The following is a 25,770-nucleotide window of genomic DNA, read 5'->3' as shown; positions in this document are numbered from 1 at the left end:
TCACAATGACCAATCTTTTAACGCTGCTTTGTTACATCTGTTATGTTAACAAAGATATGTGATACAGTATGTCATTTCACTGACGAAAACTGGTGGATTCCAGCTGAAACATCTGACCGTTTCCAAAACCATATCCAGTTGCATTAGTAACTATTATTTTGGCGTAGCTTATTACCTGGATGTCTGACCTACATCGACGCATGCACAATCAACTGTGGGACCTTAGAATATATAACGAAATTCTGATTGAAAAGAGTTATATCATTGATAGAAAAAAGTTATAACATAAAGACCTTAAGCTTCTAAGGTATCTGATAATACAGCTATTTTGTATTCCATGAGACGATCTATGATAAATACTGGAACATGCTCACCATATTATGTACAGTTTCTTGTATCAATAAGTCATCTACTATCATACATTCTAGTAGGAAACATACATAACATTCTTACACATGTTCGCTTCACATAAGAGACGTAATCGTCGTCCGTACAGAACATATACTTGCATATCATCCCAAAGCTCTTGTTGCATCAGGGACGTTTCATGAGCATTTTCTACATATATGATACACGTCATCAGAAAGGAGATACGTATACAAACCTAGGTCTTGATGCTCTGTGGGCGCGACTGAATGCGGTGTCGGCTATCTGAAGGGGCTTCCGTATGGCCAACAAAACAAAAGTGACCAAGAGTAGATAGCATTGATCCGAGTATTGGCGATAGGGCACAGAGGACATGAACGCCCGGCCACTAGACTGGCAGTCGGATTGCCGATCCAACAGCGCTCTCCATAACGTATCCGAATAGAACGTAGAAGTACAGAATTCCACATCCATTGCCACTACAGCGACAGGCATGGCATCCGCCAGGTATACAAGAGGTACTTGTACAGTTTCATGTAACTGAGGGTAAGACCCTGGTTCTTTTATCCGCGTCCGGACTAGCGCATCGGGAATAACAGAACAGACACAGAGACAGGGCTTTTCCGTACACTGTGGCACGGGAGACTCCGTTAGGGCAGGTCTATGGCTAACGTTACATGCTCTCTGGCTGACACTGGCCATCTCCTCTGTCCGACTCCCTTAACAACTCCCTGCTCAACTGCCAGTTCGACCAAGCCGGAGGTTGAAAACCTTTTTTATTCTTTTTTGCCAGTGCCTGAGACACAAAGTTAGACAACTGTCTACTACATCGCATGGCCCTAATTATAACATGTACCAGCTATTGGCTTTGTTGTCCCGTTCATCAAAGAACAGTACAAAGTATAACACCTTGTTCACACTTACCACAAAACAATAGCAGACTAATTGCAGTTACCAGTTTGATATTGGGCAGTGGCTTCTCAGAACATATAAGCGATAGAATGATTAACAGTCTATTGCATCTTTATACAACAATTTCTTACAAACAGAGTTTTCAAAACTCTTACAGCCATCGTTGAATGTAACGTTAGAGATCACTCGCGCCATCGATATAATGCATTGATGACCGTGCATTAGCGTCACCTTGCGGTTTCTTACAAAACTGCAGTAAATTGACACCCGAAGACCGCACAAACCGGAGATCCAAAACTTGTGGCAATCAATCATGAACATCATTATAACAACAATTATACTCTGTAAGTAATTAACGAAACCCTAGAGAAGCTAAATACTCGTAGGTGCCATATAAAGAATGAATATCTGTAGAAAGGACAGTACCAAATATGCAAGGGCCAGGAGTCCGTTTATACAGCGACCCGGGCCGGGGTACCCCCTCAGACCGTATCCATAACAACTAAAACCTCGGCTGTGTTCGTGTATGACAAATTTGACATCTCGTGTGCATTATCAAAATCTGAGCACATTGGAACAAAATCTGAAGAACATAAACATTTAAAACTCCGCGGTTTTTCCCTTTAGCTCCACCCATCTCGCTCCCACCAATCAGGAGGTTAAAAGTAGGGCGACGCCAAGGAAAGTTGGGCTGTCAGGTCAAAAGAAGGACGTTTGCTTCTGTGAGTTTCCAGGTATGGATGCGGAAGAAAACGTCATAATCTCAAAAACTACCGAGATCCCTGCAACAATTCAACATTGTGTGGTAGCCCAAGGTATTCGTTGGTGACACTAACGGTGTAAAAGTGTTTTTCTGAGGAAACTTATCGAGAAATCCTGCCATGTTTTGATGCCCTTCTTGTGTCACGACTGCATGATCAGCCGCCATGATGACGCACGGACCTTTCCACTATGTTGATGGGGAAATTAACAATTATAAAATTTTAGATTAGGCTAATTTTGTACACAACTGAAATGAATATTACCTATATATATTGAAAATTCGTGAAGATTTATGATATATGAAATACAAACTATATAAGATTATCAAAAGAGGGTGTAAGTCAGTTGAGACATACGACTTTACGTAAATGCCCCACTTAGTTGAATGGTATATTCCTTCTTCCTCAGCTGCGTAGAACCGGCCTGCGGTCCGATGTCGGCGTACAAAACTCCCGATCAGGTAAAGTCTCGTCACTTCTGCACGCTTTACTGTCGTTTACCGACCACATAGCACGTCTAGCGTCGGTCAGCAAAGAAAGTAGACCTTTCACAAGGGTTTAAACAGCCAAGGCAGCGTTTTGTGACGTAAAATCTTCAAAGACAAGCTGATCGAATGAGGGGGACAAAGAAAATCCACGCGACGTGGTAACGTTAGTTTGTAACATATGGCTTTTAAACAGTTCTGCGGTTTTCAGCAAATTTTGAAGCCTATTTGAGCATTACAGTTATTTCAGAATGGCTAAGGATTCTTCTTGTGACAATGTTACAGAATCTGCGCAATAATTTACCGTAAGGTGCCCTGATTTTTCCAGTGTAACGGTTACGATTAATTTTGATGTGTATTAGTCTATTACGTTTATCAAGTTTTCCGCTTTTGTCACGAGTTTACAAGAAAAGATATCAAGGATAAGTTTTGACCGCGATCAATGGACAGCAATTGTTGTTTGTGTGTTTAGAAGCTTCAGTTCCAAACAAAGGAACAAGTTCTTCCGTTCAGGGCTTTTAAATATGTATGTTAGCATTTTGTCTACATACTAATTTCAACACTTGCCAATGCATGGCAAGTGTTGAAATTAGTATGTAGGCAAAATGCATATGCAATGTTATAACATGGTGTCTGTAACTCTGACAAATAACACTAACACCCACATGCCAAAGTTATGTCAAAAGAATTAACTGTCTATGTAAAAAAAAGCTGATAAAAACTTTAATTTTTATCTAAGAAAAATATTCTTTGTCATTCCAGCAGTTGTTTTTTTTCTTCCTTTTTTTCAAACTTTTATGTTGCCTGGATTCCAGACCCCAACCTTGATAATATCTATCGTGTATCCCTGCATGATAGATATTTTTGAGATCGGGCTGGGGTAACCAGGCTAACTTCTGTACAAATGTACCTGTCACAGGGATGCCCCAGAGCCCTCACCCAATTCAACAGTCACTGATACGATAAAGAATTGCGCCCACTTCCTTATTTCCTATGTTAGTTAAGACTCCATTTGTACCGGGATTCACAAATCTGAACTCACCCCCGGGCTCGAAACTGATGCACATTCCTGAATTCTTGTAATTGTATGAACCGAATCTGGCTCAGAGTAGAGTTAGCCCTGCTCTGCCAAATCCACATAATGAATGTGATTCGGCATCAATACCATGCATGGATGATTTCTGATTCGCAAATCTTGCTTTGAACAGGATCTAAAGAGTAGTATAGTGCTCATTTTGATTGGATTGATTGGGTTTCTTTTTGCATATCATAGTCTGTATAGACTGACCGACAGAGAGAGAGTTAGAGAAAGTGCTCATTTTGATAGGTGGCTAAAAATTCCTACTAATCCTAGTTGAGTTGATATTGCACCTTTCAGTACCTAGAAATGCTCATTGACAAATAAACTTAAGTCTTAAAATTGGAAACTTGTCATCCACTTATCCTTAGATACACAGAACTTAGGTAGCATACATTTGTAAAAACTATTGCTTGTCAGTGTGAAGATGTCATACTACATACTCATTGAATTTATGATGGAAACTTGTCATCCACTTTTATCCTTAGAGTTAGATACACAGAACTTGGTTAGTGTAAATTTGTAAAAACCATTGCTTGTTTGTGTGAGGATGTCATACTGTATTGTCAATGAAAGAGTTGTGTGCATATATGTACTAGTACCTCAATGTGTTGCAGTCAATTAGCTCTGCTTTTGGACCTGTCAATCAAATGTCAGAGAGAACTACACCTCTGCTTCCATAGCACACATTTACTGTTGCCACATGCAAATAAACTGGCATTATAAGCATGAATGTACCGACATGTGCCGGTTTAAATATTCAACAGTTGTAAATGAATGAATTAGCCACACAATTGTGCCTAAAATAGCAGCCAGTGTTGCGTAAGGCAGCGCTATCACGTTTTTCCTAATTCGTAAGAATTGGTTGTTCTTCAGTTTCTCACAGCTTATAAATTTGTGGCCACCATTCTTTCAGAAACAGTGAAGAGAACACTTTTGCACTACCAATGCACTATGATGAATATTGTAGCTTGTATTAAATGAATGTATGTATATTTCTTCCAGGCCGCTGTAGTAAGTTTATCACAGTGAATGGGAGACCTGCACTGCCACTCTGCAACTGCCAGTCTCTGCTTTCTCTACCACAGCTCCAGCCTTTACAGGTGTTCTGAGGTAAGGATATTTCTCCTCATAAAATGGTAGTACATGTGATATGACAGTATGCCAAATAACAATCACTCAACCAACTGGATATGATTTTGGAAATCATAATTCATACCCAGTTGCTTGAGTTTGTATCCAGTTGCTTAAGTAATTGCTATTTGTTATATCTTTTTACCTTGAATCGTCTAACCTTCATCGATGTAAATATAAAAGTGTGACCATGTTCATCCATAGTCCAATCATGTGAATAATCCTTATGTGTTGACCTTTTATTTGTATTACTTGTAAGTATACATACTCAAAAGTTTTGTTGACTTAAATTGCTGTTGATTATAAGAAACATAATATACACATGTTACCAGTAAATATTGGCATGACAACAAAATGATAGGAATAGTTCAAATTCTGAAATAGCCATATTTACAGTTTCTATTTACCTTCTGATGTAAAAGTGGAGGCAATTAGTTGAATTACTGTAAAGTCATCTGAAACAATAGCAGCATTGTGTATAATTGTTTGTGACTAGTGGCAATTGCAGTTGAATTACCATTGTTCTTAGGTATAACTATAAGCATAATTAATTGACAAGTTGATAAGCATAACAATGCTTCCCTCAACATTAGACTCCATGTGTCAAATGTATTGATGCCAAAATGAAAGGTTATCATACGTCGATGTAGGTTAGACATCCAGGTAATAAGATACACCAAAAAGTAGTTACTCAAGCAACTGTATATTTCCAAAACCATATCCAGTTGCTTGAGTAACTACTTTTTGGTGAAAGGCTATCATATGTTAGAATGGTTGAGGTTGTTGACCCTGACATTTGAGTGACAGCCAGTGGGCGGATTTAATTGGTGCATTGCCCTTCAGGGGTGACAGTTAAGCCAGCCATCATATGCTTCCTAGGGTTTTATATGATGAAGGTGGAAATATACATGGTAAAGGAAATTGAATGCCATCCATAGAATGTTATTAGAAATGGGGAATGTGATGTGCATGTATGCATGTGTGTGGTATCAACTTGTAACATTGTTGACATTTGCTTCGTATACTTGTCATATACAGTAGATTTATGTTCATGTTGAATGTTAGAAACCATAATTATGTTCCATGTTGCATGTATACACTGTCAGGTACTATGTTTTTGACATATGTGCTTCTTCTTTTTTTTTTTTTACATAGCAATTTTGTGAAGTATAGAATCCAACTTTGTTTGTAATTGTAGCTTGTTCCTTAACCAGAATACAACCTTTAGTTTAGGCATCTCACCAGTTTTGTACATCAAGTTCAAGACCATCTGTAATGTCTCATCCACTCTCATACAACTCTTATTGACAGGTGTATTGGGTTCTCTAAAGTCTAATATAACAAGGCTCAAAGTGTGACTGTCCTTAAGAGCACAACATTGGGACCTATGAAATATTGGAACTTTAGATTCAACAACCTAGGCCACCTTGCTTTGTTCAACATGTTGTGTATTGTTGCTTGGTTGCAAAAGTCAGCCGTATTCCTTCCTTGGTACTTCAGTACTAACCTGGTATCCAGCTTACATGTCTGCTGCCTTATTATATTTAGAACCATAACATAACTGCGTTTAGAACCAACACATAAACATCTTATACATACATACATACATGTTACACCTTTTAAATTTCAAGCAAACCTAAACATGTTGTACAGCCAAATTAAGTTGCTAGTAACACTTCAACGTTTCCTTGTAACCAATAAAGTAGGCACACATTCTGTCGCACATGTAAATGACTGCACATTGTCTTGGTTGTCGTGATAGATAAATCATTATGGTGAATTAACTGATGGTAAATTAACTGTAAGTAAAGTCTGGCATAGTAACATGGCTCGCATATTCCAGACTACAGTCTGGTGATAAGAAAATGCCCTGGAGACTGTCTACATGGTGTGTAGATAACCAAGTGTCAAAAGATGGTTTTGTTTTTGTTATGTATCTCGCTTATAACTTGTGCCCTGGGAAATAGTTTGTAATCTTTTGCATTTTGAGCGGCTGGTTTCAAATGTCTTCATTCCAGCTGCTTCATTCTGATTTGGTGAAAGACATTGGAGAATTTGGAGTAATGTTGACACTTTCATGATGACAATGTCGTGAAGTTTCAATTTCTTCGTTCAACACAAAGTTTTGTCTATTCTAAGCAGCAAAATTCTGTCAAGAGATGGAAGGACAGTCACCACCCAAGCTATTGCATAATGCCTTGACCTTTTTCCTCCAAGCCGTGGTACCACTTCTGGAATCTTGACAGGACAGTATGAACAAGGGTTAGTCATTGACCGTAATGTAAACCACAATAACAATAAAACAGCGTCGGTAAACACAGCAGTGAAGGGATGAATCGACACCGGGACAGGCACTGCATACCGCCGTACTTCAATAACCATTTATAGACGTTTGTAGCCAAGTTGCTTGAAAGGTTGTTGAATGACCTTGTTTATTCATGGTTCAAAGGTTCTTAAAACCATACCTTGGTGCTCGAATTTTCTTACAGAAAATCAATCTATAGTGATACTAGTATCTAACGTAACAGTTCTAAAATCAGAATATGAAGTTGATTAAGATCTGTAGGTTTGAATTGTAGTATGCTGCTATTACGCATGTTTTGGTGTTTTTTTATGTTTTCTATCATGAAATTGAGATGCTGTCGCATGTTACATTTGGAAGGAAATCATGAATTTTCCAACTGGCTAGCTTTCTTACTTTAACAGTCAAATACCCATTCGGCAAGCATAGTTTTACAAGTCTTTAACCCTACATCTGCTTGAAAATACTGTAAATGCAGAAATGTTCGCGGTGGATAAATGTTCGCAGTTTTTGCGGTGACCACTTCACCGCGAACTTAAATCCACCGCGAACATTTTTCTATTATGGTATTAGACTGCAGTCTACGGTGTTACCGCGAACTTAAAACCACGGCGAAAAGTCATTTTTCCTGCTACCGTGAAATTAAATCCCCGCGAACTTAAATGCATTTACAGTAATGCCAATTCATGTTGTGAATTCATGTTAACAATAACTGTATTGCACATTATCGATGCATCTTATTCATCAAAATAATTGCTTACGCCATACTTTAAGTTAGACGACGTGTTATCAAGGTACTCTCTAAACTGTGTTCATGTCCCATACTTTGAATCTGTGCATGAAGAAATCTATGTAGAATCCTATCAAATTAGTGGAACATTAGCAGTTTCTAATTACTTTCCTTTAGAAATAACTGTCATATGTTATTAGTACTGTAGAGGCAATGCACCAGGGACAGATTGTCTCACTACTGCTTTCAGGCATTTGGAGAATTTTGCTGACTCATTCTACCAAAGGCACCTTGTGCACGTATGCTTGAAGGATAAAGGTCATAAGAGTTATTTCCATAATGCTATTTCCAAAGATCGCATTTCCAAAACTATTTACAAGATAGATATTAATACTCATAATTTGAAAAAGGTATCTTTTATATCAATTTACTTTATTTTTTGAAGTTTTTCTCGTTGAAGGTTATGTTAATTTAAGAGAAAGTACATTTTGGTTCAACCTCCCAACTAAAGAATTCCTGTTAAAACCATATTTAGGTTTGTTGTTGTTTGCTGTCAAATTTGTATGTCTTATATATCTGTAATGCTGATGCCACTATATTTAGGGCCAATGTATATGTGTCCTGTTACTGCTTACGCAAGAGCTTCTTTTTGTCGTTTTGCCCTAACAAACGATGACCGTACGTTTCCTATTGACTTGGCAAGGTCATTGAACGCAAGGGTGGTGTTAAATTTCACTTCTAGCTTGCAGGTCATTTTTTCAGGACAGTTCATTGGTCAATTTGTCTTTACTCTTGACAAGTTATAATAAGAATATGGTTTGTCTTATTTGGATCTTTGAGTCAGTTACACATAAAATTTTCTCTGTTTCAAAATGTCGTAGCCTAAACAATACAAATAATGGCATTTTGGCATGGGCATATCTCCTTATCGTCCTAAGGATGGCAATGTGACCAGACGTGTAATTCAAAGGTAGAAGTTGTTTGTTGTTGGTTTATCAAGCAATAAGCATAATAGTCGTCCTGGCAGCCTATGAGGCTGAATTGCGAGGACATTACAATCATGTTCTATTGAAAATACATAGAAAACTGAATGCACGACGTTAAAACAATGGGTCAATAGTTACTAGTTATAATACAATATTGAAGAAAGACTTTTTTATGTGGACTTTTAAAACTTCAACAAGACAACTTTGTAAAAAAAGAGAGATCTTAAGTCACCATGAGGAGGCAATAATTGTTATAATGTGACTGAGGAGTAAAGTTCAGTTAGAGGCCGTTAAGCATTTCCACAATGGCCGGGATGGCGCTTGACCTGTAGCGCTTTGACCCAAAAGGCTGCTGATACTGACCAGAGTTGCGTAAGTTTCTACCGTGCTGTTGGACACGGGTGGGGGGCAGCCAAGAACAGAACCGTGGGGATTTCTCAACTTTGGTAGCAAAGTCAACACACAGGCTCTGACGGCGGTCTGATAGGCAACAAACTGGCTACAAGTACAACAGACTTGTAAGATTACTCTGTACAGATGTGCCCTATGTGACAGTGACTATCCTAATATTATAATAAGGATTTTACCATATGGTCATTACTGACCAAAGGTGGGCATACATGTATGTTATTCTCCAAGCAGAGGTAGGGTTGTGGAGATTGTAGTAGTTGGGATTTTTACTGGTTCCTTCCCCCTGCTTGGAGAATATGCATAAATATAGCTGTACCAGTACTATGCACCAGTTCCCTGAAATGAATTTAGAACCCTGTAATTGCATACGGTAGTGTTGCTGTGCAGAATTTAGATTATGTAATTATGACAAGGGATTCAAGGACAATGTTGTGACTCTGTAACCTTCAATTTACCACAATAGGAATGATTACTGCGTTAAAGCTGTAAGTCTCATTATGGGTCATTTCCTCTGCTGCAATATGTATATACCTCATTATTTCCTCTGAGAAGGTTTTGTTTTCTAGAGTGTACATGTGTCTGTCCTTGTCAACGAACAATAACTCGAGAATTCCTGGGTGCATGGATTGTCTTCATATTTGTTATTTTGGTTACTAAGGTGTTGTTAAGACCCTGAAATGATCAGAATTTTTTATTCCCTAGTGTCTTTCTAAGGTACTGCAGCGGGACGGCTGGTTTTGATATCCTGTGTGTGGACACGCTATTGGGTGGTCATTTTCGGACTTAAGATAAATCTTGGCAGGGAGCTACACTAAGGTGTTGTTAAGACCCTGATATGATTAGATTTTTGGGCCTCCTAGCAGCCTTCTAAGGTACTGCAGCGGAGCCACTGGGTTTGATATCCCATGTTTTGGACACGCTATTGGGTGGTGAATTTTGAGCGTTAATCTTGTCAGGGAGCAACTGGTGTAGGTTTTGGCCCCCTAGTTGTTCATACATATTCTACCCTTGATAGTTTGTGACCTGCCCTTAAAACTGTCCAGGAAGGACAATTGGCTCCATGTAGTTTGTAGCCAGATGAGATTAAAGGCACTGTACGGAATACTGATTATCTATATGGTCTATGGTAGATAAAAGAAAAGGGAGAGACGTATTGAATTCTATCAAGAACATCCTGGCATGCAACAGATCTGTTCATTATGGGGCATTACTAGAGATGGTTTGGGAATGTCAAACTTGAGTTTTTGTTTTGTTTAATACACCTACATCATTTATGTATAAAACCCAGTACATGGACCATTGCAGGTTAGGTGCAGCTAGACTCTAGAAATACCTGCACAGCTCTAATTTTACCTGCATATGCAGGTGGTATTTCGAGCCCTGCAGTGTCTGTAACAGGTGGTATTTACTGTAAACCTTGAAATATTCATCACAGTAGTTTTATGTGTCTCAGCTTTCACAGTGACCCATCCACCACAGAATCATGGCACCACAGACAGCAAAGATCTTATGTCCACAATGGACTTGTACGTTCCCACCTCATATACCAGGATCACCTGCTCTCAAACAAAATTAAAACCCTTGCAAGAGTAAATGATTTACAGTATTCTGAATCTGATAAGATGCTAAATATTTCCAGATGATATTATGAGACCTGTTGACTCTATCTGGAGGTTTGGGTGGATACTGGGATCTTCAAGTTTTAACACTGACTTGTTCTGCTTGGTATATTTTTGTACCATGATTGAATGGTACTTATTTGACATGTAACTTATTGTTAGACAGCATTCAGAAGGTTTATCATCTCTTATAAGTTATATGGACAATTCTTTTTCCAATTTTTTTGTCTTGCGTGCCAAAATTGTTTATATTCTGCTTACATAATACATTGACACAGGTGTGTGTTACCTCAGTTGATAACGTCTGACCTATATGTAAGACTAAGAGTTGTTGGATCTGAGCTTTCCATCAAAACTGTGTTATCTGGAGTTGTATATGGCTCAGTCAAGTTTCTGAATTCTTCGATTCCATTTGGCAATGTCTGCAGGAAGAGATGTTAAATGTAGGTGAGGCTGTGGTATCATAATATCGTATGGGAGGTAGATTTCCCTTTCAGCCTAGTAATTGTATACTACGTACTGGTAATCGTAGTTCTTTTAACTTGTTTAAGACTTGGAATTAGAAAATGTCTTGTTCCTAACTGATGGCGATACTGTACTTACATGTATAGATGATGCTATCCACACTTTTAAAAGCATATCTTATGTCTAATTGTGTACATAGATCATACCTTTGGCACAACTACAAAGTAGAGCTGCAAATTCCCAATCACCCACTCTCATGCAAAGCTGTTGGAGGGTGAAGGTTGCATCTGTTCAGACATTCAAGCTAAAGTATGCATCACTTAGCACGGGATCATGCTAGATAAGATAGGGTAAGCCAGTAAGATATAGGATTGTATGTTCTAATCTTTTAACTATTAAAGCCATGAAACATCATACCTGATACTAGGGAGCATACTGTGTTCATGTAGTAGAGATGCTCAAATTTTAAAGAGTTTTTTTTTTTGTTTTGCAAGAAATTGCTGGAGAAAATAGCTACTGTGGATATCTGATAGTGAATCTATGAATAGCCCAAGGTGTTATATTTTGAGCTATATTTTGACCTTAATTGAACTATCGAACATGCCAATAATCCGAGTGCATGTGTGATGACCTCAGTTAAATGTATGCCTCCATAGATCTATATAGAGTATGGTCAAGGTTGCTTCTTTCATTCAGCATTCTTGGAAAGGTATTGATGTATGTGTTTGTTCTAATACTGCAGCATAGATTCATCTATTTCTTCTCCATTGCATAATACTGTACTTGGTTTTCTGTTGTAATGTTTACAGTAAAGTACCATGTTGTACAGGGACCCATTTAATGATTAGCTCGCATGCTATTTATGGCCTACATGCAGCTTGAAGTGTTACATATACAATGTACCACTAGAGAAATGCAGTCAGCTATAGCCAACATTTGTAACATGCTTTCTGCAGGGCTATATCTGAAACTCTTATCAGTTTATCCTCACGTGTCTCACGTTCAGCCATGTACGTGGTGATCTGCAAGAAGTGGTCTGGAATGAAGGTTAAGGTTAGACTTTTTTCAGAGTATGGAGCATTTTCATGAACAGGATGTGATGTACCGTGATGTGCCATGAGGTAGCCTCCATAGCAGGCTCTCTCAGGCCGGTAGTCAGAGAAAGCCAGCAATCAGCGACCCAGTACAAAAAGAAATGGCCAGCAAAAGTGTATTATAATATGAGCCAAAAAAAAGGCCCGAGAGAGCCTGCTATGGAGGCTACCATGAGGCACTTTTTCCTGTACCACGAATAACATCGTTATTCGTATGTCTGTAGGATTTGCTTGGGCAAAATGGAAACAGGGCTAGCATGGAATGTTATAGCTGACTATATTCAACTCCTGAAACACCTGTACTAAGGTATAGATTTCACCATACTTTGTAAAGTAGTTGTTAATCATCCAGTTCATTCAATCGAGTCGGCAGGCAGAAGCCAGAACAGAAAATTCCACAGGGGTTTTGAAAGTGATGTTTGCAACAAAAACAAAAACATTATAAGATTCTAAACAAAAGCATTTAAAAGATTATAACATTGCAAAAATTTCAATGTTTATACAATTAGATTATGTTTACAATGGATGAGTTCAGATTCCAACAAAGAAAAGCTCGGAGCAGCTGTATGTAGAAAGTGTAAATGCAATACTGTAAATGCATTTAAGTTTGCGGGGATTTAATTTTGCTGTAGCGGGAAAAGGGACTTTTCGCGGTGGATTTAAGTTCGCTGTAACACCATAGATAGACTGCAGTAGAATACCATAATAGAAAAATGTTTGTGGTGGTTTTAAGTTCATGGTAAAGTGGTCACCGCGAAAAACGCAAACATTAATCCACCGCGGACATATGAATCTGCATTTACAGTAGTAGCAACACTTGGCAGTTGTGTATGTGTGTAATTGACGTTGGGATATCCACGATCTGGCCTCCTGCCCTTGACGTTTGTATGCCAGAAATGTGCTAATGGTTCCCCATGACATTGGTTCTGCCCTAGGCGCAATGTCGTAGGTATACACTGTATAAACATCGGCATATATAGAAGAGAGAAGCTTAAATTATCTTTAAATTTATAATAGCTACTACAAGAAATTTGTTTTTACCTTCGCCAAGAAGGTTATATTTTGTCTTAGGGTATACATGTACACTGTATGAACATTGGCATATATAGAAGACAGAAGCGTCTTTATTTTTAGATTTATAATAGCTACTACAAGAAATTTGTTTTTTTGGGGAGTGCGTCTGGTTTAGTTTAGTTTAGTTTAAAGGATTAGACTTAAAGTAGATCACCAGCTAGAGTATTGAAGGATTGTCATGATATTTTGGATGTATGTAGGTGTTGACAAAACTAAGGATCAGCTCAAATGTGGGTTTCCCACTCCTAGCAACTTTCAATGGTACTGCAGTGGAACTTGCCTTTTATGGTGTCTCCTGTCATGTTATGGAATTAGGCTAATTGGTGAGTATATTTGCACGGCAGGTAGCTTTTATAGTCAGCAAGAGGTTCGGATAGTTTGAGCCTCCTTGCAGCTGTCCTTGAAGCTACAGGCATGTATTTATCAGAAATTTTGAAGCAGGATAGCCGACTGGTTTAAAGACTGTTTAACGACTGTTTATTTTTAGGGGGTGTGACCCTATCAATTTCAGTAACCTCAGTCACAACCCCTAGTGTAAACAGATCAGTTATGTTCTCACTGACTGATACAGGTCATACCTTAGCTTTCTCCATACCTCGAATTCAGGACAAGGACGAATAAAACTGTCCGCATAGCTATACGTCTGTACAATGTTACTATAAATGTCTAGTAAGTGGTGATTTAGCTTTGCAGTGAAGACAAAATGGAGTGTTCACATTGGTTTTACGTTTGCAATAGTCATACCCTGTAGAGAAATGAAAACAAGTAGGTGGTTTTAAGTTCATATCACTGCAAAAACAGAACATAAAAACCGCCACAAAAACTGCAAGAACCACAATACCCTTACACTAGTTACAGATGGTTGTTGCCATTGAATCATCACTGTGATAATTGCATGAGACTCGCTGTAATTTTGTATTGCTCCAGGAAGGTTTTGGGATTAATGAATGTTGTCCCCTGGGATTTGTATGTTAGAAACATATTAGTTATTATTCCTGGCAGAGTCTCTGCCTGCAATATGTCTAAGCAGTAAATCATGTAATATTTATTCTACCAGTTTACAGAATAAATGAAATGTCCAGAAAGTCTATTTTTTCACACACATACGTACGTACTACGTAAGATGTGTAGTGTATATAGACCAAAGAGGTGCAGTGTAAGTACAGTGGATTAATAGTTAACGTACATGTCATTTACGTAAGTCACCTTTACACAGGGGCACAAGGTCGCTTGTTTGACCCTTGACCCTTTTGTAGAGAGTCTACTTTTTACAACAGGGCATGCAATTAAATCCTAAACTTTGGCGTCAGCAGCAATGCTTTTTTATCGGTCCAGTCATCTTACTTTGATCAGCATTGGCTCGTATATCTTCAACAAAAGAGGAGAGCAACATATCAGAAACATGATGCTACAGAAAACAATGGAAAAGTTTTTCCACCATATACTACACGAAATTTGATCTTTGAGCACACTAATAGCAGCTTGTGAAGCATACAATGCTTTACTTCCAATACAAGGGGTTGCCAAGAACAAAGTTTAAAGAGATAGTAACTTAAAGCTGTCAATGGAAAAAGCTTCAGAATTTGATTCAATAAATATATGACAAGTTTGAGATGGGTTATAAAGAAAATGTATAGGTCTTGTTTATTGGTGGTATAATTATTTTCAAACACACGTTGCAAGGTCTTACAATTAAACAGCTTGTCAGATTCCCTATATGTGTAGTTGCACGTGTTAGAAGCACAGGAGGGCATACTGTGCATTGTGGAAATGCCAATTGAATCACAGATTCACACTTACAGGAGGAATGGCACAGTGGCTATCGGCATTACAGTTATTTGATGTAGCAGACATGATGTTGATGTTTTAAGTGAAGTTACATGGCATGTTCAAGTCTGCGTGTGTAGAGAACACAGCGTAGGGTAATACACGCAAATTACAGTGTAGGAGCTCATGAGTCTATGCTCAACTGTGCTTTAAATCCCTTAAGTTGATTTAATCCACAAAGTGAATGCCTGTTACTTTTGTTGCAGAAGGTGTGAAGCATGGACCTGTCCTCTGGTTACGATGACCAGCCTGTGATAGACACCCGAGCTGCCAGCGCGGCCAGACTGGCCGATCAAGCTCACACTGACTTTGACCGTAAGTCCTTATATTGTTGCTTACAGCCCAGTCACATACGTTGTGCACTTGCAGTTGCAAATCAAATCGTAGGGATGATATTGCAGAATTAAGCTGTCGTTAATGACATTGCAGGGCTCGAAATACCACCTGCATATGCAGGTTAGTGCAGGTAAAATTGGAGCTGTGCAGGTATTTCTGGTGTCTACCTGCACCTAACCTGCACTGGTCCATGTACTGGGTTTTATACATGAATGTCCTATAATATAGGTGTATATGGATTGTTATTAGCTGCATTGACTGTTACCACCTATTGAGTATAAAAGAAAAAAAACTAGAAATGGTTCTTGAGCAATTTTAGTATGATCCATACTTCCTAAATTCAGACTCAGAGTGGTGCAGGTAAAATTTGTCTGGTGCAGGTAATTTTCATTGTTACCTGCACCAGTGCAGGTATGCAAAAAAGTATTTCGAGCCCGACATTGACAATAGGCAACCGCAAGTCAACTGTAAATAGTATGCTGAATCTTCAGAAAAATGCTGGAGCCGAATGTTTCCAGTGTAGAAACTTTATTTGAGCTGACACACAAGCATGTTTTACTGGATGTGGCTTCCTCAGTATTCTGGGTTCAAGCAAGCATAAGTGCAAAGTGTTCTCATTATAGACCAGGTGCATAGTGCAAAATTTAGCTGTCCAGTGTTGTAGAAAAGGCTGTCTAGGATCTCTCTCAGCAATCATTTTTGTTGCAACCTATTTTAAAAATTGTACGACATAATACAACGACCTGCAGCAAATGTGACCATGACCCTCTCATGCAGCCACTGTTAGAATTTTTATGGTAAAAGATTATGCAGCCTTAATCTCTTCTGGAAACAATAATTTATGAGAAATAAAAAAGTGTTGTTTGCCACTTTTATTATTGTATGCCAAGCACTTGTAAAAAACAATAAATACAAATGTTTGTACAGCACTTCTGAAATTGGTACTTATAATAAATCAAAATAAACTATTAAAGACCTGTGTCAGCATACCAGACTATTTCATTTCATTCAACAGACTAAGAAATCTGGCCCCCATTCTATTCACATGTACATTATATATTCTAGGTAGTCGAACAATTAATTTTACATTGTACCAACAGAACTGAAGGTTTTAGCTGTCAATCATGAGATACCAGTTAGACATAGAAACGGATGCAGCTGAAGAGTATCTGGACCTTATGTAATATGATATTGTGTTATGTTTGGCCGTTTCCTATTTGCAAACGAAAGGACACTCAAAATACCAGAGTATGCTTGTGGTTAGGGTATTAAGAACTTAAACAGTTGAAGCTATCACTTCAGAAGTGGACTGTTTATATTGTGTGTTTTTATAGCATTTAGTCGTTCACTTCAAATGAAGCATTCACTCATGCAGCTTGTTTTGATACTCTATTTAGTTTTGCAGCTAATTCTGTATCCTAAGCAAGCAAGGACCTTCAGCATTCTTAAATTACTTCACAGTTTAGTTTGTTTGAAGTGCAGATTTCCTTAATTGCAGATTTCAATCTGACTGAAGTGCCTACTCAGAAAGAAAACTGAATTTACGAGAAATATCAACTATCAAACAGTGCACATTAAATGATGTGCTTGTTTTCATATCAGGAAGAATTTAATTATATTAGCCGTAAAAATAGCTTGAGAAATTGTAGTCTTAAAAAATCATTTCATTAACACTAGAAGTTGTTGTCATTCTTGCCCACATAGCAACTTGTAACCCACAATATACTGTAAATGCCAAAATTTCCGCAATAGTTTTGTGTTCACAGTTTTCGCGTTCAACTTGCCAATTCATTGTGAACTTAAAACCGCCGCAAACATTTTTCCATGGCAGTAAGAGGCTACACTGCATGGTGCTACTGCGAACTTAAAACCACCTTGAACAGTCCTTTTTTGCCGCTACTGCTAAATTAAATCCCTGCGAAGATTGTAAATTTTTATCTGTACAACTACAAGATACTGTAAATGCAGAAACTTTCGCGGTGGATTAATGTTTGCAGTTTTCGCTTCACCGCGAACTTAAAACCACCGCAAACATTTTTCCATGGCAGTAAGAGAATACAGTCTATATATGGGGCTACCGCGAACTTAAAAACTCCATCTTCGCGCTTATGCGAAACAAAATCCCTGCAAACATTGTAAATGTGTATCTGTACAAGATAATCATGTGTTGTTTCCACTTTCAGGTCACAAGAACGTCTACGTTGGTGTACATGTTCCACTGAAGCACAGACACCAGAAGAAACGTAGCAGCAAAAATGGCCACCATCGGTCCGAGAAGAGAGACAGGAAGAACGAGAAGGACAACGTTCCTACACCTCCAGGTCTGAAATATGTTTGAAAAAGTTCTTCCCGCATAGGGCTGTGCTCAGCTCCGTTTCTATAGCCCTGGGCCACATAACTCTTGTGCCATCACTACAGCAGGGTACAGAAATGTAAAGTGTACAGTTGGATGATTACATTGGAAGACTGCTTTCCTTTTTTCAAAAGCATTGTTGGATGTCCTATCCTTTTCTCAAAAGGTTTGTTGGATGTGCTATTCAAAAAAAGTTGTTGGATGTCACTGAGAGGAATGATCTAATTTTCTAAAGGATGCACCTTGATTGAATGCAACTGCCAAGATTGTTTGAAGGATAGTGAAAGCATTAGCCTTTTTCTTTGGCCCATTCTGTGAGGGTTTTAGGGGCAATAAAGCTAAACCTAAACCTAAGTCAGTAGGCGACAGCAGCCATTTCTCTCCCACTTATATAAAGTGCCGGTTTAGATACAGGTGTTTAAAAAACAAACAGGGGGGTCTTAGTTATTCAAAATGTTATTTGAAAGGATCAGTCTATTTGCAACTGTCATCACGTTTAAAGAGATCATGTGAACTGCTCTTTAAATACTGTACCAGGTGGCGATATAATCCTATATTTGTCTAGAGATACAATTTGATATTTGTACATTCTTGCTGTCCTTTTTTGGTTTACCAAGACACACTATTACGTAGGTTGTAGGTTTGGTTTACATTTGGGGGTGGTCCGTGTACCCAACATAAAAAGCACACGTCCTTTTGTATCAATTATTAACTGAAAATTTGAATGTATCCCAGAGTCAGAGACCGCCTTTACTCCACTTAAAGCTGCTGACTAATACTGAACATTCATGATCATAGCTTGTCCAAAACTCAAGATATCAAAACCAGACGTTCCACTGCAGACCGTAGAGAGCTGCTAGGAGGCCCAGTATTAAATTTAACCTTCCTTTTTACGACCCCCATTCACATACCAAATATAAGGATTCAGCAACAGCTTCTTGACTTTCGCTGTTCACAGACACATGCACACTTGAAGAAAGGAAAAAGTTATTGACCATATGTAACAACGGAACAACATTACCTAAAACAAGTAGAGAAATATTCGATGTACTTCTATCATGCCCCGACTCCATATCTGTCCACCTAGGCCAATATATATATTATTAATAATGCTATGCAAAAGAGAAGTAGTGCTTTAACATATGCCACCATATTTTCTATTATGTTAGATTAGTATACTGATGTTGATAGTTTGTACTTGTTATACGTTATTTGCCATACATTACAATCGTTGTGCAATAAACCTGACTTGACTTGCACACACACACACACACACAAAGTGGCACAAAAACACGGCAAAGGTAGTTAAGTCATTAGTAACAAGTTTAAGGTAACAAGCCACATTCACGAATCATATTCCTTCCCGTATCAAGTCTAAGTTAATGTATCTGTTTTGCATCCATCTTAGTTACCCCTCCCGGACAGCGTGTACAGTTCATCCTGGGAGCAGACGATGAGGCAGAGAAGAAGGAAGCTCCCACCATCTTTACTGAGATGGAGGAGCTGCACATGGGAGATGACATGGAGATGGAGTGGAAGGAATGTGCCAGGTAGTCTAATCATGATTTAACGTCTTACATTTACTGGTAAGAAATAGGAAATGATAAGATTCCTCTTGACATGGAGAATGGAGAGAAGGGAAATAATGTGCCAGGTACTAGACTCATCAGCAATTTGCAGCAAAGTAAGATTTACTGATAAAAAATGATAATCATTTGACATCGAGAAAGATTGTAAAGTGTGTCCAAGGTAAACAACTCATGCAGCATTACTACTAACTTAAAGTTATTAAATCTACAGATCAAAAGCCACAGAGAGCCATCACGAGTCATTCTCTTCTAAAGTCTCTAACAAAAATACGTCTGCAGTCCTTAAAAAAGCAGCATGATGCCAAACCTGTACTTCCCCCCCCCCAAAAAAAAGCATGACTATATAATAGTACAATGTTAGACTGACCCTTTAAACACTATCTTAAAACCTACATTCAGATAGATACATGCAGAAGACTTTTAAATTTCCTCTAGTCCTTTGCAAACCATCGTAAATTTGATTTTCAGTGCATGTGTTGTTCAACGTGCCTCCAATTGAATTTGATTTGTAGCTGATTTGATTCTATTCAGCACGGTAATCCTGTGAACAACTGCCTTCTAAATTAAGGCCACATTTGCATAGGATTCCGCCCACGCTGTATCTAAGATGCTGTACAAATTGTTAGAGAATAAGCCGCCTTTTAACGTAGCTCCTCTAGGCTAGACATCACTTATCAAAGTGCAGAACCACCCTTGATCTACTTGAAAACATGAAAGAGATTATTAACAGATAAAATCATATAGTTGAGCAGCCCTTGTGTAGACATACTTTCTCCATGTAGAAAAATTAAAGATTCATTGATGCTGAAACTAGATATTGAGGTACAACAAGGAAACTGACACTTGACTGCCTGCTCTGTATTTAATAACATGCGGGGCACAGTTAAGGGTGAATGTACATTGTGTAGGTATAGGAGATAACCTTAACCAGTATTGCAAGCTTTTACTTATTGGGAATACATCACTCCCACACAATGTACACAGGCAGATTAGGTTCTTCACATGCACATTTTCTAAATGTTGAGCAGCAGATACATCTACAATTGTTACAGTGACTGTCAGAGAAAATATTTTATAAATGACTGCAAGAATAAACTAAATTGGTGTGTATTATTCTCTCGTGTAATGCAAAAGAACTAAACATAATTCATTAGATATAATTGATATACCAGTTGCAGATTTGGAAAGTAAACTTTGTCAAAATTGGTTCTTTTGTGTTCTCAGATATTTTTGATGTCAAATAATGTAAATCCACGGCAATATGCGACCATGTTCAGAATAGGTTTAACAAGTGTAGGTCATGCCATCCCTGTTTCAACCTTCATGAAGGATTTTGCTGATGAATTATTCCAATCAATGTGACAGGAACATGTCATTGAGACAGATAGGGAATTGCTTACAAACCCATTACAGTTGAATTTGCATGATTTGATATCATTTACTTTAGAGGGTATTTAAGTGTCTAGGACCCTGGAATTGATTTGATATGAACAAAACGTTCAAGCCTATATCCATTTAGCTTTTCTTCACTTCAATTTTTGCAGCAAGCTGATCTATCAAAAAAATATATGACATTATTTTCAACAAGAATCCAGATTATTGAGAAATTAAGAGATGTCAAAAATTTGCTCTCATTTTACTAATTTGTTGACTTTGAGCTTATTTTTCCAGCTATGCTCTAAGTACTAGTGTAGCCATAATGTGCACCCTTTTTAACCTCATGCTGTGACAGATAATGGTTACTGGGTGTGACACTCAAATCCGGCTTAGGCTATAATTGCTAAAATGAATATGATTTATTAAGTTATATCATGTTCAATATGATTGCAATTACTCATGTGTAGTAATGTAACAGCTTTTGACTGAATGTATCTGTCTGCATTCAAATTTAGACAATATTTGCTTTGTCATTAAAACGCTGCCTTTTCAAGTATGTTATACTCACAGTCTGTTTTTCTCAATTACATTATACAAACCATTTAAAACTTTTCCACAAAGATACACACCTCATTCTTCTATTTCAAGTATTGTCTCCTTGTACAAGATTGTTAAGCCCCTTTCCTGGCATGTTAGTTATAATAGCAAAAACAGAATCCCTAACCACCCAGCCTTGTGTTCTTAATCCAGACATTACTGCCATTCTATGTCATAAATTCAAAGTAAATTGCTGTTATATAACAGTACATATGGATGTCAAGGTGTGTTTTCACATAGAAAAAACACGAGAATTTCCTGCATTATCTACAACCTTCTTCATGTTTGACTGACCAATCACCTAGGTCATGTGACTTTCTCTTCACCTCTGATTGGTTTAAAGTGCTATGAGAAGTAGTCAATACCTTTGTGATGTTTGTCCACAGATGGGTGAAGTTTGAGGAGGATGTAGAGGAGGGAGGAGACAGATGGAGCAAGCCCCACGTGGCGACCCTGTCTCTCCACAGTCTGTTTGAACTAAGAAGCTGCATCCTGACAGGCACCGTGCTTCTGGACATGGATGCCAACCACCTCACAGACATCGCTAGTGGGTATCCCTCAGTAGATTCACAATGTGTCTATAAAGATGGTTATCATGCTCACATTATCAGTATATAATGGGTTTGATCAGGCAGGCCAATTCCATAACAAAATCCTGGACATGGACGCCAACCACCTGACAGACATCGCTAGTGGGTATCCCTCAGTAGATTCACAATGTGTCTATAAAGATGGTCATCATGCTCACATTATCAGTATATAATGGGTTTGATCAGGCAGGCCAATTCCATAACAAAATCCTGGACATGGACGCCAACCACCTGACAGACATCGCTAGTTGGTATCCCTTACCAGATTCACTATGTGTCTATTAAAGATGGTTATCATCCTCACAATGTGTTTAGATTAATTTGCATTATCAGTATATAATGGGTTTGATCAGGCAGGCCATTCCATAACAAAATCCTGGACATGGATGTCAACCACCCCACAGACATCGCTAGTGGGTATCTCTTCAAAGCAGATTAACAATGTGCCTAATCGAGATGGTTATCATGCTCACAATGTGTTAAACTTAGATTTTGCATTATCAGTATTATAATGGGTTTGATCAGGCAAACAAATGAGCCTATTGTACACTGTAATTTCTAGCTGACATGTTGTGTCCTTGGTGACATTTTTAGATGTATTCAAAATCGTCTAGGAACAAAATAGAACCTGTGTTGTTGAGAGCCTTACTACGATAGATTTGATGTCATAGTAAGCTATTTTGGAAACGTATTCCACTAGGACCTTCAGTACACAACATCAAATATTTTTTTCTCCAACAGATCTGTCTGTCAATAACGTACTAAAACTAAAAGGCCAGCAAACTGTTTTTTTTTTTAGATATAATCAAAATTGTCTTGGAACCTCCCTGATGTTGTCTCCGACATAATTAATATTGATATTTGAAACATCACCTGTATACAACATTTTATTCTTAGAATTTGATTTGGTTCTAGATAACAGGAAACGCCTGCTGACGTTTTTTTAATAATCAAAATTTTCTAGGAAGCAATGTGAAGCCATCTCCAAAATAAAGACGTCACCTAACACAGATTTGGTTCTAGATAACAGTTCTTTACTGAAACTGAAACGACAGCTGACATTAAAAATATGTCTAATCAAAATTGTGTAGGATTCACATTGCTTCCTAGAAAATTTTGATTATTGAAAATTTTCTAGGAAGCAATGTGAAGCCATCTCCAAAATAAAGACGTCACCTAGCACAGATTTGGTTCTAGATAACACTTAGACATTAAAAAATATGTCTAATCAAAATTGTGTAGGAACCAACCTTAAGCCATCTACGACATGTCAACTAACACACATTCCTTTCTTTCTCCACCAGATCTAGTTCTGGACAACATGGTGCATAAGGGCCAGCTACAGGAAGTAGACCGAGAGAAGGTTCTCAACGCTCTGCTGAGTCGGCATCACCACCAGACGCGGCGCAGCAAGGCCGCCATGTTCCCCATGGCTCCCTCCCTCGCTTCGCTCAGACGGAACTTCTCCAACCCCAACAAGCTCAGCGAACAGGGGTCGGAAAGTAAGAGCTTTAAAGTCAAGATAGCTCGTAACTTCACTGCATTTTCTCATATTACTCATCCTTCACTTGTATTAAACATCACTTATTTTGTACTTCTATAAATGACATTTCTGAGAATATTTGTGATCTCTCTGTAATAATACATTCACTCTTTGCTTTTTAACACTAAATTTCTCAATATGTGGTTTCTCCTATTACGTGTACATGTTATTTCCTTGTTCTTCTATTGTGTGTACAACTTATTTCCTTTGTTCTGTGTATATACGTGTTATAATTTCCTTTGTTGTTCTCCTATTGCGTCTATACAATGTTATTTCCTTTGTTCTCCTATTGCGTGTATACATGTTATCTCCTTTGTTGTTCTCCTATGTTGCTGTGGTGGTTCTCTGTTTCGGTGTGTGCCATTGTCCCGTATGACTCTTGTCTTCAGAACTCCACACCTCTCATTCTGCTCACCACCTTACTCCGTGTCCTCCGTCTCCTCTCCTTATGGGAGAATCTCCGGGTAAGGCCTGGATTCTTTCTCAGCTAGGTCTTAAGTTTTTTTATAATTCTAGATACCACACCAATTCAACAGTACTGTAATCAATTTTATAGAATATAGGAAACAACAACAAAAGGTCTATAACAGAGTCAGAAGTTTCAGGCAAAATTTACTTTTTCAACAGCTAAGGCCCAGTCACATTTCCAAACTGGGGCCTAGCCAGGAAGCTTTCGGAAACAAAAAGTATGATATAAGAGACACAGAACTACACAAGTAGTAAAGTGAATAGTCGTGGGCATTATTTGTGGAATTTTTTTTTCTACAAACAGCCTCCCTGGACCCCGGTTTTGAAATGTGTGTTAGCCTAACTGTTATTATGATGCTGTCTGAAACTCCTGTCTCCATTAGAAGTTACTTCTAACTGTTCTTTGACTAATGTCCAAAATACTTTGGAAAAGATTATCTTAAGCTCCCTTTTGTACTTGTTTTACTCAGAAGTTGCCAAATGTTGTGAGGAGCATGAAATTGACATAGTGTGGCTCAATAGAGCCTTTCTGAATTTGTACTTTGAAACAGTCACTGGCAAATTAGTCTTCTTCATCATTGCTTTTTTGGCTGGGATGCAATGTACACATGCAAGTCATACATTTTGCAACCTATCTCTTATAATGTATAGTTTTCTCTTTTTTTTGAAACACTGACTTGTTTCTTTGTCTTGCATTGTGAAGTAACATTGTAGTGTTGTCAATATTTTCCCCTCTCCCAACATTATAACATTAAGAAAAAGAGGAAACAATAAAATATATAACTTACAAGTAGCTTTCAGCTCCACTATGTGTGATCATTTGTGTAACGTTAACTCAGGAGACTTTCTGCATGTGAGACTTGTGATAATTAGTCCTGCACAGAAAGGTTAATTGAATTAGTGCAGAAGTAACAGGCATGTTTCTCCCCGTGCGTAGGTGGCAATTCTTTCCCGCGGATTGCCTCCAGTGCGTCCATGCGTTACGAGAACTCTTTCAGCACGACGCCTGAGGAACCTGGTGGCACATCCACGCCTCCCAGGATCAACAGCACTGCCAGCTTTGCAAAGGTAGATAAATATATAGATTGTACTAGTAAATAGTAGACAATGCCAGAAAAAGAAAAACAAACATTATGTAATCTGCTGTCTGTCTTTTTTCTCTGCATTACTTTATCACAGCCAATACACAAGACAGACACTGATTCTTCTTTGACTAGATAGTTTATATAAAAAAAAATACACACACTATGCTAGAAAGACGAAAACAAACTGAAAAGTTTTCTGCTGTCTGTCTTTTTTTATATCCATTTCTTACACAACCAATATACAAGACAGACACTTACAATGTTCTTCTCTGACTGTGATGCGATGTATACCAACAGTTACTATTCTGTGAGTTTTTAGTAAGTGATGGGCGCCAGAACCATTGAGAAACCAGTAGCAGAAATAGTGCATTAATTTGGTGACAAACATGATCAATTTCATTTCACATCATCATCATTATCTAATGTTATTATTATAATTATAGGGATAGTTACTGTAACTTACAGCACCGTTTGAATTCTAAGGTATAGTTTAGGTCTCTCAAAATATATATTAGATACCCTAAGCAGTACTTTTGCATATGAGGCCATTGTCAAAGCCTAGCAAAATTTAGAAGTTAAAGTAAAGAT

The 25,770-nt window shown here is 38.1% G+C and overlaps 1 protein-coding gene across 1 annotated transcript in view; it reads left to right on the top strand.

Moving 5' to 3' along the window:
- Positions 1-1,776: 1,776 nt before the first annotated feature.
- LOC118405258 (electrogenic sodium bicarbonate cotransporter 1-like) overlaps positions 1,777-25,770 on the top strand; it is a gene marked incomplete in the record, with an annotated part of 46,946 nt that continues 22,952 nt past the window's right edge. Inside the window, 10 exon segments of the mRNA XM_035804657.1 lie at positions 1,777-2,012; positions 2,449-2,500; positions 4,608-4,715; positions 15,451-15,559; positions 17,764-17,901; positions 19,342-19,483; positions 21,883-22,043; positions 23,391-23,588; positions 24,019-24,093; positions 25,035-25,165. Coding sequence (XP_035660550.1) covers positions 15,463-15,559; positions 17,764-17,901; positions 19,342-19,483; positions 21,883-22,043; positions 23,391-23,588; positions 24,019-24,093; positions 25,035-25,165 — 942 coding nt within the window.

The sequence above is a fragment of the Branchiostoma floridae genome, chromosome 18 (assembly GCF_000003815.2).
Source record: "Branchiostoma floridae strain S238N-H82 chromosome 18, Bfl_VNyyK, whole genome shotgun sequence".
Lineage (NCBI taxonomy): Eukaryota > Metazoa > Chordata > Leptocardii > Amphioxiformes > Branchiostomatidae > Branchiostoma > Branchiostoma floridae.
Note: the sequence above shows the minus strand (reverse complement) of the source record. Positions and strands in the feature narration are given on the sequence as shown.